Genomic DNA, 19,245 nt, shown 5'->3' with positions numbered 1-19,245 from the left:
CCCTCAAGTGATCCTTCATCTTTGAATGCCTTTCATTCTGTCAAGTGCAGGTTGTAATTTTGATTCCTTGAAAACCAGTTTGACCTCCAGACTCAAAGTTCCTCTTGATGCAAGTCATTCTGCTAGTTTAAACCATGCAACTATTATAGTTAAATGTTACAAGGTTTTAATTTGCATCTTGTCAAATCTTTTCTGCTGTGTTTTGTTCATAAGCTTCCAGCTTTTTCTGCTGGATTGAAATTTGTCCTCTGCAGTCACTTTAGCTCCTTGTACTTTTAGGTTGTGTTAAACATTAGAATATCTGACCTAATCACTGCACAAATGGGAATTCACAATCATGGCTTAATTTCCATGGAAATTTACAAAAACCAAATCTCATCTTTATAGCCTTAGTGAGGAAAATTAAGTGATGCAGACTTGTCTCTGAACACATATTCTTTGAATCCACTCTTTGCCTGTTAGTCTATGTTTGGTCTGAACTATTGAATGAAGCATGAATGTTTAACCAGATGTATTCTGAGGCATCACCTTAACATACAGCACAGTGACAGGTCCTTTGGTCCACAAGACCGTGCCGCCCAATTAACCTACAACCTCAGTACGTCTTTTGAACGGTGGGAGGAAACCGGAATACCCGGAGGAAATGTACGCAAACATGGGGAGAACATGACAGTGACAGTGTAACAGCGCGGTGCTAACTGTGACGCTAAGAGTGTCGCTTGCTACGCTAAATGTGCCACCCTGAACTCCATTTAACTTTGTCCCATTTCCTTTAAAAGCCCTCTTTCCTCCAGGCCTATTTCCAGCAAGATTTTGGACTTTGTAGATGTAATACTGTTCCTAATGCCTTGCTTCACAACAGACCATTATCAGCTTGTGGCCAAACAGCAGGAGCATCAATTGCATCAACTGGAGTTGGAGTACAAAAGCATTTCAGATTCTGCAGAATTGTTTTCAATAAACACTAACTTGTTCATAATATAAGCAGTCTAAACATAACTCAGAGGCAACTGCGCTGAGTATAGGTGGAAATTCCTTTGCAGTAACTAAGGGTTTTATCAAGAACTCCAGAGCCTGATGTTTGTCATAACATTTCTATAGGATTGCATGCAGTTTGTTCCCAGAATTGAAATGACTTTGTGATGGGAAGTTACTTTTTGCAGTGCATGAAGTCGATTAAGTTTGTACAGTTAACAAGATCGCACTTTGACAAAGTATACAACACATGTAATTGGCAGGAGTGAAGGAAGGGGGAAACGCATGAAGACATGATAATGAGGCATATACAGTTGTCTTTTTGAAACACATTTTAGTCAATATGAGGGTACCTTTCATGAAGTGATTTTTATAGTGTAAATATTTAAAAACAAAAAAGAATTTTGTTCCTTCTGGGTCATGAGTAAGAGTGCAGATGGCTTGTGGTACTTGTCACTAGGAAAAGGCTATTGGAATTTCAACTGTGCACTTTCAACAGTAGTGGTTCTCTAGTGGTGTGGCCTAATACAAGTTCATCCCATTAATGCTTGAGGATTTTCATGTTAAATCAAGAGGAAGTACTGATTTTCATCTGATCTCAATGCCACTATGCCTTTGAGGCAAACATCCTTTGTCTTGTGACATTGTGATAATTTATTTTGTGAATTTAAATTTAAAATTAAAAATTTAATTGTAGACATATTGCATACCAACAGGCCTGGCCTGCAACATCACAGGCACCAATCTTCACTCCATTGAGGACATCTACAAGAGGTGGTGTCTTACGAAAGCAGCCTCTATCCTCAAGGACCCCCACCACCCAGGCCATGCCCTCTTCACACTGCTACCATCGGGCGAAAAAGGTATAGGAGCCTGAAGTCAAGCACTCAGTGGCACAAGGACAGCTCTTCCCTGCTGTCGTCAGATTTCTGAATGAACAATGAACCACAGACTCTCCCTTACTTTGACCTTGCACTATTTTTATTGTCGTAAGGAGGTTTATAGAAATATTTGCCCCGTGACGCTGCTGCAAAACAACATTTTGTGACCTGCTCATGACAATAAATTGTGATTCTGAACATTGGCAGTATTGCATGCTGAACAGCTGGACCAATGCCTCGATCTTCAGAAAACTAGAGTTTTGGTCAAAGTTTTGTTTGAATCTAAAACTGGAGCCATGAATGAAATATTAATTTTCCAGAGTACAAATGCTTGGCGCCAATGATTCCATCACTAGTTTTATCAGTTTGCTTAATGAATTTAAGCAGATCATTCTGATCCAAGAATTCTTTGGATGAAAACTAGGAAATGTCACAAAATTACAAGTCGTGTAATTTGTAGTGAGACACAGCACTTGTCATTAGTGCACGCCAAAACTTCCCACTGTGTCTTTAAAACGTTGTACTTTTACTAATCATAGCCCACATTTTACATGGGGCTAACAGATAATCGAGTCGATGCCATGGCTTAGTCCAAGACTAATCATAATCTGTGTATCTACCTGTGGTTGGATGGTCCGTGTGACACAGTGCTGCGCTGAGAATAGTGTTTGGTGGATAACATTAGCTGAATGTACTTAAATGTCATAATTCCTCATAGCTTGTTTCCTACTCCTAAGCATTGAAGTGTGGTACAATAGTGCTTCTAAAGGCCATTTCGATGTCTGGATTTCATGCCTTAAAGCCCTTCTACCGCTTGGTTGTGTGAAAATGTTTGTTTAAGAGAAATTTATTTCAGGCACAAAAAACTATCGATGCTGGAATCTGGAGCAAAAATAAAGCACTCGAGTGAACTCAGCAGGTTGTACATCATCTGTGTGGGTGCAGCAGGAGGAGTTGTCAGCACTTCGGGCTTCCACTCTGCATCAGGCCTGAGCAGCGATGGAATATGCCCAGAACAGAAGGGGAGGAGACTGGGGTCACTGAGTGATGGGTGATGGACCCATTTAAATTTATTTAAATTTAATTTTTAAAAAAATTGGACCTACTGCACAGTAACAGGCCATTTTTCCTGTCCTGTGCATGTTTAGTCATCAGAACACAGGTGACTTCTGAGTTACTGCAGCTTGAGTAACAGAATTTTGTAAATCATCAGAAAAACTTGCCCCATGAAATTTAAAAAAAAAATTGTTTTCTCATTTCCTCATAAATACAGAGATATGACTTCCTATTGCAGAAAATCATGATGTAGGTGGTTTTGTGAGATTGCAAACCATTTCCCTTCCCCCCCCCCCCCCCCCACCCCATATAACACAGGTTGCCTGTTAATAAGTCTCTAAGTAGTCGGGGGTCACATAGGTGTTTTCAGATAATGGTGGCAAGACAAGAGATCACCAAAGACCTTGAGTGGCAGAGCAGGTTTGATTGACAGAACAGATTGCTTTTTATTTACAGCCTGCTGCTGGAAAAGATGAGGGTGGGGAGGCCAGTTTTTGAGTTGTGCAGAAAGCTGGTGGATTTGAGTTTCATGAATTGAAGGGTGAGGTTTCTAGATCTCAATTTAAACTGGGTCATGGTTTAATTATTCATTGGGGTGTTGGTTTAACTGTGCTGCTATGGAACCCACAACTCCCCTTTGGTGCTTTTGAATCAGTTTGAGGTTTGGCACTATATTCCTTTGAAAATGTATTGAACAAAACTTGCTGCAGCTTCGATGTGTTAAGCATCGACACAGTCCCGACGCAGTGATATTCACAGGCTTTCAACTCATGTGATGGAGCAGCAATGGCTCCTAGGCTGGCTTGAACGAGAGAGTTGAATAACTGCACAGGAACTTCCACAGCCTACAGTCAAGATCATCTCCCACCCCTCTTTTAACAAATGACTTTGAGCCAAGTTTTGACCAGTACCCATATTATGAATCTGAATAGCAAGGCATTCCTCTTTGTTATTTAAAGCACTGATCACCTGAATTTTCCTAATTCCTGTCCCATCCTCTCTGCCTCGGATTGAACCTCTGCTGATCAAATAAACAGGATTTAAAAGATCTTGCTGCTTTGAATCTGAGCTGCTTATCTGGTTTTTAATAAAATGCCTTTTTTGATTTGGTCCCACTGTGGAACCTTTGACCTTGTGTCTTTGTCATCAGATGCTTGTGCATAATTCCAACTTGTCCGAGCAGGTTTCTTGATTGATGCTCTTCTGACTGGAGCCTGTATTAGTAATTTTGAATGATCCGTGGTTCTGCAGCACAGAGGCCTTTCAGCCCAACTTGTCCATGCTGACCAAATTGTCTCCCTCCGCTTGTCCCACTTGCCTGTGTTCATTTTATTTCTCTCTAAACCTTCATCATGTTCCTTTGAATGACTTTTTAAATGTTGCCATTTTACTCACCTCTGCCACCTCCTTTTGCAACTTGTACCACCCTTTGTGTGAGAAAGTTGCCTATGGGGAAAAAAAACTTTCCCCTTGCCTTATACATGCCTCTTAAGCCTTTATCCCTGGGCTAAGACTACTTATCTTGCTGTTTGCCTCATAGTTTTATATACTTCTATAAGATCACTCCTCAATCTCCGACACAGTAGGGAAAAAATATCCCAGCCTCTGTTGCAGCTCAAGTCCTCTGGTCCCCTAATGGAATCTTTCAGTGTGATGATGTATACTTGAGAATGTAACTTGTCCCACTCGATATTTTCATTCAAGGATGTTCAGCAGGCTGTAGGTTTGCTGTTGAGTATCAGACTCAAACATTCTTAGTTTGTCCACCTGAAACGAGAAGGTATTCGGGCGTTACTTCAGAGGTTTTGGATAAGGACCATCTTCCTGGACAAACAAGAACCTTAAAAAAAAATAGCTTTCAGGCAGAAGATTTCAGGCCAATGCACCTTGCCTAAAGATGACCATTATGAGATATTTTTATTTCAATTCCTGGGCAGCTGGATACATAATAGTGAGGTATGAAGTAAACAGAAGATTCAGTAAATTAAACTGAACACTGATGGAGCAGGTTTGTATTTCTAATTTTTTTCTGTATATTTTGAATTTGCAAATGAAGAATATTAATGGAATTTAAGGGAACATACCCTGATTAAAACTAACATTTATTTTAGTGTTTGTACATTACTTTAAAGTAAATCTACAATTTGATTGTTTAGCTCTCTCCATTACATTGCAGAATTCAGTTTGAATTGCCAAAGATGCTTTAGTTATAAAATCTTGGAGCATCTGTTACTCCACCTCTGTAATCTGAGGGCTTGTTGCTTCCATTGTAGTTTTTCATTTGCTGTCCAGTTGTAGATTATGAGCAGGGTATCATGTCCTCTTTATCACTTGCCAGCATATGAGCTCTTGTGCAGATTAAACTTGGCCAATTTAACTCTTTGTGGAGCCACCAGTTTAAATTTCCAACGTTTTAGCAATTTTGCTCCTATTATCCACTTAATTCTTCCTCATTTCAATATTTCACCCCATTTCTTGTGCCTTATTTTTAAACCAGCACTAATTTTCCCCTTTCTTGAGGAGGTGGTTGTACAGGAACAGTTTCCATGTACAAGTGCTCCCCTTGCGATGTTCCGACTTTATGATTTTTTCAAGTTACGATGGTTCGAATCCGTACTTTCAGTTTCAAAATCCAATCTGTTCCTGCTCTTGCGATATGCGGTATGCTACTCTCTCACTGGGCGATGGCAGTATCGGGCGAAAGCATACTCTCTTGGAATGCTGACCCAACCATGCTCACAGTCTCTGTAGCAATCATGCAAATGAGTGCACTGTAAACAATTATTCTGTCTTCATCGTGTCTAGTGTGCTTTCATCTGTGTATGTTGATGTTTTTTTCAGTGTGCAATAAAGATATTCAAAATAGTTATAAAAAAGGTTTGTGTGGTATTCTTTATCGACTTACGATGAGGTTGCCAGCATGTAAACCCATCATAAATTGAGGAGAACCTATACGTTGTTGGATTTTGATGCCTTTTCACCAATACATTCTTTGAAGGAGTTTTTTAATCTGATGGGAGGAATATGATGAACTAATGGTCCAAGTTGGTGAATTCCTGTCGTAATTATGGTAAAAGCCAACAGAATACTTTAATTCCATTTCCATCAATGTTAACGTCCCCATTACTTCAAGCACAACTATTTGGTGCATCCCTTTAATTCCACTTCCATCAATGTTAACGTCCCCATTACTTCAAGCACAACTATTTGGTGCATCCCTTTAATTCCATACTTTAATTCCACTTCCATCAATGTTAACGTCCCCATTACTTCAATAACTATTTTTTCACTGCCTTGGTTTTGACTATTGAGACTCCAGAATGAACCTCTTACTCGTTACTTTATATACACACACACCAGTGGTCAGCTGCCAAAACATTGTTGCTGTACTTGTGATAGTAAACTTGAACTAATACTTATTGAAACTTTTCTGATTTCAGCTCCAAAATCTGGGCATTAATCCTGCTAATATTGGGTTTAGTACCCTTACAATGGAATCTGACAAATTCATCTGCATTCGGGAGAAAGTTGGTGAACAAGCCCAGGTGGTTATCATCGATATGAATGAGCCCAACAATCCTATTCGACGCCCAATCTCAGCAGATAGTGCCATTATGAACCCAGCCAGTAAAGTTATTGCACTAAAAGGTAAGTTTTGACTTTTAGTGACTTTTAACAGGTCCCAAGTATTTTTACTTTCCTAGTTTTAGCTGTAATGGTATGGATTGCTAGGTCAGGTTTACAAATTTCTGCATCAAATTTTGTCTGAGATTGTGGTAAAGCCTGCACCATTAATCACCTTACTGCATTAGCAATTACCTGTAAACTTGAGCTGGTCAACTAATAGCTGCAAACAATCTAGATGCCAGTTTTGTTCTCTATTTCTCTCTGATCCATCTTTATGGCATGTCAGTGTCGAGGAGGCCCAAAACAAGCTTGAACAACCCCCTTTTCCATCTGGGTATGTTGTACCCTTCCTGTTCTGGTGTCAGATTCTGCAAATTTGGGTAATTCTATAAAAATGATTTTTGCAAGTTAATTATTTTAATACTGGCTGTTTTTTTCCCCCTCCTTTACGAAACGGGTCTGGCTGCCTTTCTCTAACTGCCCCATTCTCCTTAAACCATTAATCGTGTGATGACTAAAATAAACTCCCATTTGTAATTCTATTCTTTATCCTATCCTAAACCTCTTTCCCCCCCCCCCCCCGCCCCCCAAAACCCTTGCTCCAGTATCTCAGTGGTTAGAGCATTGGTCTTGTAAACCAGGGGCCACGAGTTCATTCCTCGCTGGGGCCTCATTTCTGGACAAAGTGGTGACTTTCTGTCTTCCTTATGGTAGACAAAGTTAAAGAATTTCATGTATGTTACATTCTAAAAGTAGTAGTATGTGACAGTAATGAAACATTTATCTTAAAACTAGTTTTCTTCCAGTTCTGACTTGAAAATGTTAAATGTTTGCTCCTTTCCTCAGAGGCTGCCTTGCTTCCTGAGTTTTCAGGAAGTGTGTGTTCTCTCTGTAAGAAGTCTTCAATAGTAGTTGCTCCTCTGTTGATTGTGAATGAGCTAATCACTTTGTAAAGTGTGAGTCAGCCTACTACAAGTTGCAAGGCGATAGCAGATTGTCACTAGTAACGGGAATGGTGCTGGAGGACTGGAGGGTAGCTCACGTAGTTCCATTGTTTAAAAAAAGGTTCAAAGAGTAAATCTAGTAATTATAGGCCCGTACATTTGACGTCATTAGTGGGTAAGTTAATGGAAATAGAGATGGTGTATAAATAAATATTTGAATAGGCAGGGTTTGATTAGGAACAGTCAACATGTATTTGTGAGGGGAAGATCGTGTTTGACAAATATTGAATTTTTGGAGGAGGTTACTAGGAAAATTAATGAGGGTAAGGCAGTGGATGTTGTATATATGGATTTTAGTAAGGCCTTTGATAAGGTTCCTCTGGGAAGGTTAGTTAGGAAGGTTCAGTTATTAGGAAGGTTCAGTTATTAGGAAGGTTCAGTTATTAGGAAGGTTCAGTTATTAGGAAGGTTCAGTTATTAGGAAGGTTCAGTTATTAGGAAGGTTCAGTTATTAGGAAGGTTCAGTTATTAGGAAGGTTCAGTTATTAGGAAGGTTCAGTTATTAGGAAGGTTCAGTTATTAGGAAGGTTCAGTTATTAGGAAGGTTCAGTTATTAGGAAGGTTCAGTTATTAGGAAGGTTCAGTTATTAGGTGTTAACATTGAAGTAGTAAAATGGATTCAACAATGGTTGAATGGGAGATGCCAGAGAGTAGTGGTAGATAACTGTTTGTCAGATTGGAAGCCGGTGACTAGTGGTGTGCCTCAGGGTTCAGTATTGGACTCGTTACTATTTGTCATGTACATGAATGATCTGGATGATGGGGTGGTAAAATGGATTAGTAAGTATGCAGATGATAGGAAGATAGGTGGAGCTGAGAATAGTGAAGAAGGGTTTCAAAGCTTGCAGAGGGATTTGGGCCAGTTCGAAGAGTGGACTGAAAAATGGCAGATGGAGTTTAATGCAGATAAGTGTGAGGTGTTACATTTTGGTAGGGCGAATCAAAATAGGACATAAATGGAGAATGGTAGGGCATTGAAAAGTACAGAAGAACAGAGGGATCTAGGAATAAAGGTACATAGTTCCTTGAAGGTGAAGTCATGTGGATAGGGTGGTAAAGAAAGCTTATGGTATGCTGGCCTTTATAAATATGTATTGGTGATCCCAAACTTGGAGTATTGTGTACAGTATAGAAAAGATATCAACAAATTGGAGAGAGTGCCGAGAAGATTTACTAGAATGTTGCCAGGATTACAGGGTCTAAGTTATAGGGAAAACGTTTTTATTCTTTGGAGCAAAGAAGGTTGAGATGGGATTTTGTTGAGGTAATTAAAATTATTAGGAGTATAGATGGAGTTGACGTGGAAAGGCTTTTTCCTTTGAGAAGGGGGGAGATACAAACGAGAGGCCATGAGCTGAGAATTAGGGGGGAAAAATTTAGAGGAAACATGAGAGGGGACTCTTTACTCAGAGTGAGCTTCCAGACAAAGTGGCAGAGGCAGGCGAGTTATTAGCATTAAGGAGAAGTTGGAAATGTATATGGATGGAAAAGGAATGGAGGGTTATGGTTTGTGGGTAGGTCAGTGGGGTTAGGTGGGAGAAAGTGTTTGGGATGGACAAGAAGGGCCAAGTTGGTCTGTTGTTGTTATATGGACTCTTGGAAGGATATCAAATGCAATCCTTCCTTGGATAAATGGCTATGGTTTGGTACAGACCCAGAATAAAATTTGTCATTTTACAACAACCCATCCTTTCTAGTTATGACAGGGCTTAAAGGAGGTGATGCTACAAAGAACAGATGAAACAAACCTGCATCTTTAATTAATGAAGTTTCAAGTCTCATAATTCTTCCCTTTCCTTGATACTGTTTTTAATTTAGGAAGTTGGGGCTTTGACCTTTTAGGTGATGTCCTTTAGTGGTCTATTTCATTAGTTCTTGGTTACCTCTTGGCTAACCTTAAAGATGCTTTAAATTGAACAAATGTGCAAATTTTAAGTTGGTCTTTATGGATTTCAGACTTGCTCTGTGTTTCCTCTCAGTAAGCAGTTAATGCAAAGTTGCAGCTAGTTATTGGACCACTTGTGGATGAGGGAGATGTGATTTTTCTTCTGCTTGTATGAATATAAAAAAGGTCTGAAGAAATTTGATTACTAATATTTTGGGCTTGCTTACTTGCTTTCCAACTGACTGTTGAAACAGAACCTATAACACTGGCAACACATTATTTCAAAAGGTTTGCTTCCTGAAAATAAACTGGGGATATGATAGACAACTTCAAACTGAACACAGAGATAATTTTCAGATTTCCTGGAAGCTCATGTAGGAATTTGGAGAAACATTAAATTTTATTCAATTTATCCTGTTTAATCGCATAATGATGCTGACACGTTGCGTTAGTTCAACTGACCTAAAAATGTTTTGCTGCTGACTTCCGTTTGTACTCAGCATCTGATGCCTCTCATGTCAGTCTCCCACAATTGTCAGCCAGCATTGATGGATTCCTGTTGTCCTGGTGTGATGTCCGAGTGAAACCTTTCACCGTGTTCATCACTGACTGCACCAAGATTGTGGGAATGCAGAGAATGAATTTTCAATGACATGTTGAACTTTATGGTTTTGAAGTAGACTTAAAGTACGACAGGAAATCACAAAAATAGGTTATATCTTAAAAAAAGGTACATGATAGGAAATTTTTCAGGTGATTTTTGTGATCAGCTGCCCCAAGTCCATCAAATGCACCCAAAAGTGTTCTCGTTAACCAGTGTTATTGAAGCTTAGTTTGATCTTTTTGTGTTAAGCTTAATTGAAAACCAGTTCCACTTGGTTAAATTGTCCAAATTATATCTATAATTTCAAATACATTTAATTACTTCAAAAAGAAACAATGCTGACACTTCCATTCTAAAGTTTGAGTTTATTCAAGTTTGAATTTTTGTCAACTTGGTAAAATTCTGAAGATGACAAATCCAGGTAAACCTGTGCTTCAAACTGAAGCAAAACTCTTGGACGGAATATGGGTAGAACGGCTTTTTAGAAATGGTGCATTAATTGCTCATGACTTGAGATTGTGAGCATAATTTTCTGATCACCTGCACACTTAAAGCAAGTGCAGTTAAAATAATTTTGCACAAGTCCCCATGTTCCCTTGAAACCTGGCATGTTGGTAAATTGTGTATCTGAGATTTTGTGGTTAGTCCTGGTTCAGGATTTTAGTTTGAGCTGCTAATGTAGTGATGATATTAAAATATCAAACTCGTGTCTTGTAGAGTACACCACAGTTTTGGAATATAAACTGGAGAGATGTGCATAAGACAACCCAAGCACCCTTTAAAATCTATGCACCGGCTGCATCCAAAGAACTCCTCCTCATTCAGTTTGAGGTTTGGATCTTGCTTGCTTTAGATATAGATCCTATGGCCTCCAGTGTCTAAGAATAAATTGTAGGATTTTAAATTGGAATGTTAAACCTGACACCCAGCTATCCATGACCCTTGGTTGTGTTGGGTGACATTTTAAAAGGAATGCTATTTACATTTGTTTTAACTCTTTTGGTTGAACTTTATAAATGTTTGATTTTTTTTTAAAGATCAGCTTAGAAATGCACCAAAGTGCAAAACGTTTTTCATGCCGACTTGTACTGTGGTGTATGGGGAACCTGAATTCTTTGGCAACTTCCCCTGATGTCATCTGCTGGTCACCATTGTATTTTGACAGCGTGATGTGCATATAACATGTTAACTTAAGAACATGAGTTTTTATGATGCTTCATATCTGAAGGTGTTTTTTTTTTACTGATTCCAATTACTTGCATTCTTTTTTACTGCTTGCTTTTATTATAAAGCAGATGGTAAGTTATTTTAAATCCTCTGCTTCTGAAACTGGTCCTGTTTATAAAAATGTAACCTTATTGCATTTCAATCATCTTCACATTTCAGAATTGAAATTCTGAAATGCAATATGATCTATTGTAAGCAGAAAAAGTTGGACGCATTGATTTTGTGCTTATTTCTAAAGATTATCAATCTGGTCCCCAGAATTTGTGGATTGAGGATGACCGGGCCATCTGCAGTTTGTTTCCACTTGTGCAACGGGATAAAATGTGGAGTTTGAGGGTTTGATCCAGAACTGAATTGAGTAAACTGCACATCTTCAACTTGATTTGAAATAATAAAAGATTGGATAAGGTTTTGAATGAAACTTGTTTGGTTGCATTTGGTTGTCTGGACTGCAAGAATTGCAAGTTTTTAATTTCAAACTTGTTTTTTGGAGCCCTCCAGTCTGACCTATGAGGCATTTTGTTCGATCTGAATTCTAAAGTATATGTGCGCAAATTAAGGTGGCAGTTTATGAACTGGACCAGAACAGAGCTTTGAGTCGAAATTTTGCATCTTGATTGGTATAGTGTTGTGTATCACTGGACGTTTCGGATGGGAACAGCCAAATTGGGTGTTTTCCTCTACTTGGTCATTTTATGTTGGTAGAACTGGGTGGAATTTACTAATAACCTGAGTAAGCCCAATGCTTTATATGTTTCTTCAAGTGTCGAACAGACTATTAGTGAAGACACAAACGTCCTATGTTTGTATTTTGAATAAAGCTTCATGTTGATTGTGGGTGGAAAACCATTTCATGAAATGGTTTGGTCTAAAATTCCTGATTCATGTTGAATTGTAGGTGAGTTTTGGGACAGGGTAATTTGACACAGTAATTCAAGATTCTGCAAATGTATGTGCCCCCCCCCCCCACCCACCCCCAATCTTGTCCGTATCATTTTCTTGTCAGTAGAAAGCCTGTTGCCTCATTTGAAGTACTAACCGTAGATGTTCCCATCCTTGAGTGCTGTGGTTTGTTTGAGAGATGCATATACATGAATGACTGACTGGTTTCAGCCTGCCACCATTCACATATAATGCAGTTTTGTAAAAGTTCAATCTTTTTACAACTATAGACACCTGCATTTGCTCAAAAGCCTTTATTGCATACCTCATGACTCTTTAAAAAGCTTGTATCAGTGACCACTTGTTGGTCCTTTGGATTCTTCACTTAATCGATCAACCAATTTGGAATTAAAATTTGTCTTCCAGCATCAGCTGAGGTCATTTAGTTTGAGGATGTGCAACTGGCCCAGAGGGTAAAACATTGAGGATTTAAATTGAAGAAAGGGGAATGTGTGGAGAGCAAAATAAAGTTTGAGCAAGTTAGCAGTATCTTGGCCTTGACTTTAGATTAACTATATTCATTTCAAATTTCTACAGCTGGGAAAACATTGCAAATATTTAACATTGAGATGAAAAGCAAGATGAAAGCTCACACCATGGTGGATGACGTCACTTTCTGGAAGTGGATCTCTCTGAACACAATAGCCCTGGTGACCGACACTGCAGTCTATCACTGGAGTATGGAGGGAGAGTCTCAGCCAATGAAGGTCTTTGACAGACACTCCAGTCTAGCAGGCTGCCAGATCATCAATTATCGGACAGATGCCAAGCAGAAGTGGTTGCTACTTATTGGCATCTCTGCTCAGGTATATTGATCATTTTTAAATCTGGATCTACCAACTTCCATCGAAGTTGGAAGTAATTCTACTTTTCCGTTGAAAGTGCATTTAGTTTTCCATATTTATTGGGTGGTGGGGGGGGGAGGTAAGTGTAATGTTTAGCATAAATTTACATTCAAGTTTGAGGGAGTCACGTGATGGAGTAGTGGCTGGTCCATGGAACCAGCCCTCTCCAGAGAAAAGAAAAGTGTGAAAAACAGAGCTCAATAAACATAAAATACAGGAAGAGAAAGATAAAGTTACTGAGAAGAGACAGAAGATGGGTCCCGAAAGAGAAATAGTAAGAATAACAGAGAAAAGGGAAGAAGGAAAATCACTGGAGAAGAAAGAAGGCCTTACCTGCACGTCGGAGCAGAGAGCCACCGTGGAGAGGAGCGGCCGATCTCCGGTGTTGGTGAGTCTCCAGAGGAACGGTGTCCTCTGGTGGACTTCAAAAATGGCTGTCAGAGCCAAGAAGAGGTGCGTAACTGCACATGCGCGAAGAGTTGCGCATATGGAGTACCAAGTAAAAGAAAAGGTTAACGCCGGTGGGAGGGGGACACAGCTGAAGAGTGGCCAGCTGAGAGACGCCCAGTATCGGGATGTTCGGCTGGGGGAAGTAAGCAAGAAAGAAGAGTGGTGAGAAGGAGAATAAAGGGCTGGAAGAGGATGAGTGGCAACGGGGCGACCGGCAGGGAGATGACCTGCGGCAGGAGGCCCAGCAGCAGGGGGCCCAGTGGCGGGTCGACCTGCAGCGGGAGGCCCAACAACGGGTCGACCTGCAGCGGGAGGCCCAACAACGGGTCGACCTGCAGCGGGAGGCCCAACAACGGGTCGACCTGCAGCGGGAGGCCCAACAACGGGTCGACCTGCAGCGGGAGGCCCAACAACGGGTCGACCTGCAAAATAGAATAGGTAAAATAGAAGGACAAAATTTTGATAAAGCCTTTTTCAAAGAACAAATGAGGTCATTAAAAGAATGGCCATCATTAGAATTTAGTTCAATTGAAAGAAAAATGAAAAGAGCTGAAGACAGGATGCAAAGCTTAGAGTTGGTCATGACTGAAATAGGGAAAAGAGTAGAAAATGTGGAGGAACGAGAAGCTGCTGTAGAAATGGAGATAAATGATTTAAGAGGGAAGTTGGAAAAGAGCCAAAAAAAACTAGAGACAAGATTTATTGTCACAAAAAATACTACAGTAGGCGAAACAACATAAAAATAGTTGGCCTGAAAAAAGGCAAAGAAGGGTCAGGTATGAAGGAATTTATAAAAGGATGAATCCCGAAGGTGCTGGGAATAACAGACTCCCATGAAGAAATAGAAATCGAAAGGGCACATAGAGCACTAGTACCGAAATCACCACCACACCAAAAGCCGAGATCCATATTGGTAAAATGTTTAAGATATACGACAAGAGAAAACATACTGGAGCAGGCAAGAAAGAAGGTTAGAGAAGACAATAAGCCGTTGGAATAGAAGGGACAAAAAATATTTTTTTTACCCAGACATAAGCTTCGAACCTTTAAAGAAGAGGAAGGAATTCAACACGGCAAAAACAATCTTATGGGAGAAAGGGTATAACTTTATATTAAGACATCCAGCAGTACTCAAAGTATTCATTCCTGGGGAATGAAATAGACTGTTCTCAGACCCAAAGAAAGCCCAAGAATTTGCTGAACATTTGCAGGAGGAGGAGTGACAAGAAGGAAGACCGGCAAGAAAATATACCAAAATATGTAAAAATATAAAGTAATGATAATGTATATATAAAGATTTAAAGATGGATAAGAGAAGGAGAAGAAGGGAAAAAAAGAGAGAGCTTTGTTATATGTATAGGAAAGTAGTATTCTCTGGGGAGGGCTGGGGTTGGGAGAATAATGGCCACTGCGAAATTGGTTGACGCTTGCGAGTAAGTTCGCAAACCGAATGGAAAGGGGAGTTGTGGTTGCCGTCAAGGGACAGGAGCAATCCAAAGAGGGGAGGTTCATTTGGGGTTAAATGGTTATTGCTTGTGGGGATTGTTGGGGTATTTCATGTCTTAAATGCTTTGTCATATATTGAGATTAAAAAGGAAAACTTAAAAAAACAGTAATGGAAAAAAAAGGGGATGAGGTGGAAAAGAAGTGAAAATAAAGATATAAGATGGCCACGTTGGACTATATGACTATAAACATTAATGGAACATATAACCAAATTTAAATGTATCCCATTGGAAAAAAAATTACATACAATTTAAAAGACAAAATTACAATGTTTGAAAAATCCTGGGAACCAGATATGGAACATAACAGAAAGAGCAGGCCTCGGACCACCACCACCTAAGAAGATAAACACGATCAGATTTAATGTGAATAAGTAGATGATACGTCTTTTTTGTTCGTATTCCTTTTGTATAAAGATATTGTTTTATTGTATTTTATATGTCCAATTTTTACTGTTTTTGAAGGGGGAGAAAAAGAAGAAAATGTCACAGAATCTTTAAAGAGATGCATCTGTAAATATATTGGTTGATATGGTTCATAGTGCGATAAATAAAGAATAACAAAAAAAATTTACATCTAAGCCCATTGCATTATTTAATAAATTGTATTGATTGAAACAGATGTAAACCATAAGGCAGAGATTGAATATGGAGAAGTATAATGGAAAGTCCACGTCTTTTTTGTAAGATAGTTATATACCTCAGCACCAAAGTTGCTATCTATTAAATTTTGTTTTCCTCTGGCGATTTATTTGGAAAAAAAAAGATTTGGGCAGACCGCACAGTAACAGGCCTTCTCGGCTCATGAGCCTGTGGTACCTAATTAAACCCAATTGACCTACGACTTTTGGTACATTTGGAACAGTGAGAGAAAGCCGGACCAGCCGAAGGAGAGCATTTGAACTCCTTCCACATTTGAGCCCCGATCGCTGGCGCTGTAACAGCGCTGTGCTAACCATACCACCCAGGCCCATGCTACAAGCTTGTTCATGCAGAGTAGCTAGGCTTTGGCACATAAGCATGTTGATTGGACAGACCAAAACAGAGTTTGTAATGTTCTGTTTTTTTTAATAAAAAAACCCAGCAAAACCGAGTGGTGGGTGCGATGCAGCTGTACTCTCTGGAAAGGAAGGTGTCTCAGCCAATTGAAGGACATGCAGCAGCTTTTGCACAGTTCAAGATGGAGGGCAATGCAGAGGAATCAACACTGTTCTGCTTTGCAGTGAGAGGCCAGGCTGGAGGGAAGGTGAGTCTGACCTCTTGCCTGAGGGCCTGCGCTACTCAACATTCCCTTCTCCCCACCATTTTATTCAGGGCCTGCCTGCATTTTACTCGTACCTTGTGGAAGGGTTTGGGCTCGAAACGTTATTTGTTATCTTTGCTACAATGTTGTTTTGGACGAATTTCCCCCTAAAATGTTGGTTTTTGAGTGATGCCCTTTGTATTAGATGGTTACCCCCCCCCAAATCTAGCACTTACCACTGACCAGTGGATGCTGTTAAAAGCAAATCATAATGTTTTAATAACAAATGACCATGTAAAGGTTTAAATTTTATTTGAATATTTAAAAATAAACCGCTGTCAGCTCCTGTAACAGGCCATTTAAAGCTTGTACAGAACTGACGGCAATCAGACTGGGCAGATGGACCCAGCGGAGGAGCACTGAGTCTTCGCTCATCACTAGCAGGGCATGGACGCAATTGCGTTGAAGCTGGTGGGAAGATGGTGGCGGTGTTGAAACTTCACTGGCAAGGTATGGATTTTAGCCCCAGCGTATATGACGACCTCTTTTTTTTGTGGAATTTTTAAAGGTTTTGAGGTTTGTCGTATACGCCAACATATGGTAACACTGCATGATTTGCTGAGATCCCCCAGCATTTGTGTGTAAACAGTCTAGCCTTTGCCCATCTTAAATTTTTGACATGCAGTAAATATAATAGAGAAGCAAGCCTTTCTGCTCTTCTGGATTGGTTTATGGACAATGCTGTTGATGTCCAACAAGATTTTGTATTGTACAACAGCCTCTGGCTTGTAATGCTTAATTGTACACTACCAGTCTGGATGCTGCTAATATAACTGTTCCCTTGTAGCTTCATATCATTGAAGTGGGTACCCCTCCAACAGGGAATCAACCTTTTACCAAAAAAGCAGTGGATGTGTTTTTCCCACCAGAAGCACAGAATGACTTTCCTGTGGCAATGCAGGTAAGTTTTAAAAATACTTTAGGTTGCACCAGTGATCCTTTAGGGACAATAAGGAAGGAACTTTTTTTTGTGCACAATGATTCATCCTGGTTTCATGAAGCAAACTGCCTGTTTATGGCCTTTAATACAAGCTTGTTAGATGGTTGTTGATTACAAGCCTAGCAGCTGCATATTAAAAAAATAAATAGATAGATAGATAGATAGATTGTCTCCTTACTCCCTCATCTCTGGAATCAACCTGGTGAACCTCCTCTGCACCGGCTCCAAATTGATTCCAGAGATGAGGGGGTTAGCCTATGAGGAGGGATTGAGCCGTCTGGGACTGTTCTTGCTGGAATTTGGAGGAATGAGAGGGGATCTTATGGAAACGTGTAAAATAACGAAAGACATGGATATAATAAAGCGAAGCAGATCAGTAAATATTTATGGCAACCTGACCAGTTTGTGAACTTTTTGCATGCTTGTTCATTGCCTTGAAGTGATTTCAGTATCAAATGGTGGTCATGTTAGTAGAATGTAATTGTTAATAAAGGGAGATTACTAAGCTGTCAAGTATTTACTGGCTTGTGTACTAGCAAACCACTTAAATCCCATTCCCCTTGATAACAAAAATTATTTCCTCTTAAATCATTCTGCCTCCTAGCATTCTAGACCCAGCTATTTTCCATTAAACTAAATCAAGTCATATTTTTATGGATGAAAATTCTTCGAAATAAGAAACTTGATCCAGGTGCTAGCAAATAATACGGCACCAGAAGAGTGGCCCCTTGATTGAATGCCAGGGGTAATGTGCTACCAAATGATTATTATAAGATGGTTCATCTACTGGCTTGAGCTCATTTGCACGTTTTAGTGTCTTGAGCCTCAAAATCAGAAAGGTAGACTTCTAGGCTGCACTGTTGTAGCTGCAAGTCGACATCGACCCCAGAGTTTTTATTGGTTGGCGGGAATTTGCCTCTCACCCTGGAGCACTGATTGTCTTCATCCAAACTGTTCATTTATATCACACTGCAGTCCTTGGGGTTGCTGAACCAGCTTTTCGGAAGGGTCCGTGTATAGCTTTATCACACTTCTTGCCCTTTGGTATTCAAGTTGCTGTGTAGTAAGCTGTAAAACCGTGTTAATGATTGCATCCCCATCACTTGTGTGTTGGAATGTTAAATGTTGCAATGCACTGATCAGGGCTTGATGTTGGTTGGTGGAAAGGAGCTTCTTAACATGTTGGAACTGGCTGGGTTTGAAGCTTGAAATATTTACTGGACCTGCAATGATCACTCAGCACAACCATCCCCTCCCTTCAAAAGATAGTCTTGTAATATTACAAGTCTTCTCTAAGTATTGGTCTTCATCTGTGGTCTTGAATCTCATTTTAAATTGCAAACTTTGAATTGCATGTATACTAATTTTGTTATGCAGCAAAATATTTTGCTTCAATCATATTATTTTATGCCCATTAGTTAGTGAAACATTTACTTTGTAAAAATGGTACATGCAACATCCCAGCTATGTGTTGGTGACAAGTTACTGGGAACAATGGGATTGTGAAGGCAGCAGGTGCTAAAACAAGTGAATTAAAGACTTACTTTACCTCAAAGATGAAATTAACACCCTTTTTTTAAAAATTTTAAGGTAAGTGTGAAACATGATGTTGTCTTTCTTATCACCAAATATGGATACATCCACTTGTATGATTTGGAGACTGGCACCTGCATCTACATGAACAGAATTAGTGGAGAGACCATCTTTGTCACTGCAGGACATGATGCGACTTCTGGAATAATTGGAGTGAATCGAAAGGGCCAGGTAGGCTCACTTGAACTGAAGATCACACCTATAAAATTGTTTTATTGTGCAAGTATTTCAATACGCTGTGAGCTCTTGGTTCTAAATTCCAAAGCACAATCTAGGAGACAGCCTACACAGCACATGCATGGTCACTACTTAATTTGGATATCTGAAGCAGTGCGGCAAATGGATTTTGAATTGACACTGTTACAAACTCAAAGGACACAAAAATCCAGCAGCAACAAAACAATGGCT

At 39.7% G+C, this 19,245-nt stretch overlaps 1 protein-coding gene across 1 annotated transcript in view; it reads left to right on the top strand.

Moving 5' to 3' along the window:
• Positions 1-19,245, top strand: part of cltca (clathrin, heavy chain a (Hc)) — an 82,703-nt gene that overhangs the window by 17,597 nt on the left and 45,861 nt on the right. The window contains exons 3-7 of the mRNA XM_069910975.1: positions 6,353-6,560; positions 12,739-13,007; positions 16,086-16,247; positions 17,092-17,205; positions 18,835-19,008. Of these exons, the coding sequence (XP_069767076.1) occupies positions 6,353-6,560; positions 12,739-13,007; positions 16,086-16,247; positions 17,092-17,205; positions 18,835-19,008 (927 nt within the window). The remainder of the gene's footprint in view (positions 1-6,352; positions 6,561-12,738; positions 13,008-16,085; positions 16,248-17,091; positions 17,206-18,834; positions 19,009-19,245) is intronic.

The sequence above is a fragment of the Narcine bancroftii genome, chromosome 14, assembly GCF_036971445.1.
Source record: "Narcine bancroftii isolate sNarBan1 chromosome 14, sNarBan1.hap1, whole genome shotgun sequence".
Taxonomy (NCBI): Eukaryota; Metazoa; Chordata; class Chondrichthyes; order Torpediniformes; family Narcinidae; genus Narcine; species Narcine bancroftii.
Note: the sequence above shows the minus strand (reverse complement) of the source record. Positions and strands in the feature narration are given on the sequence as shown.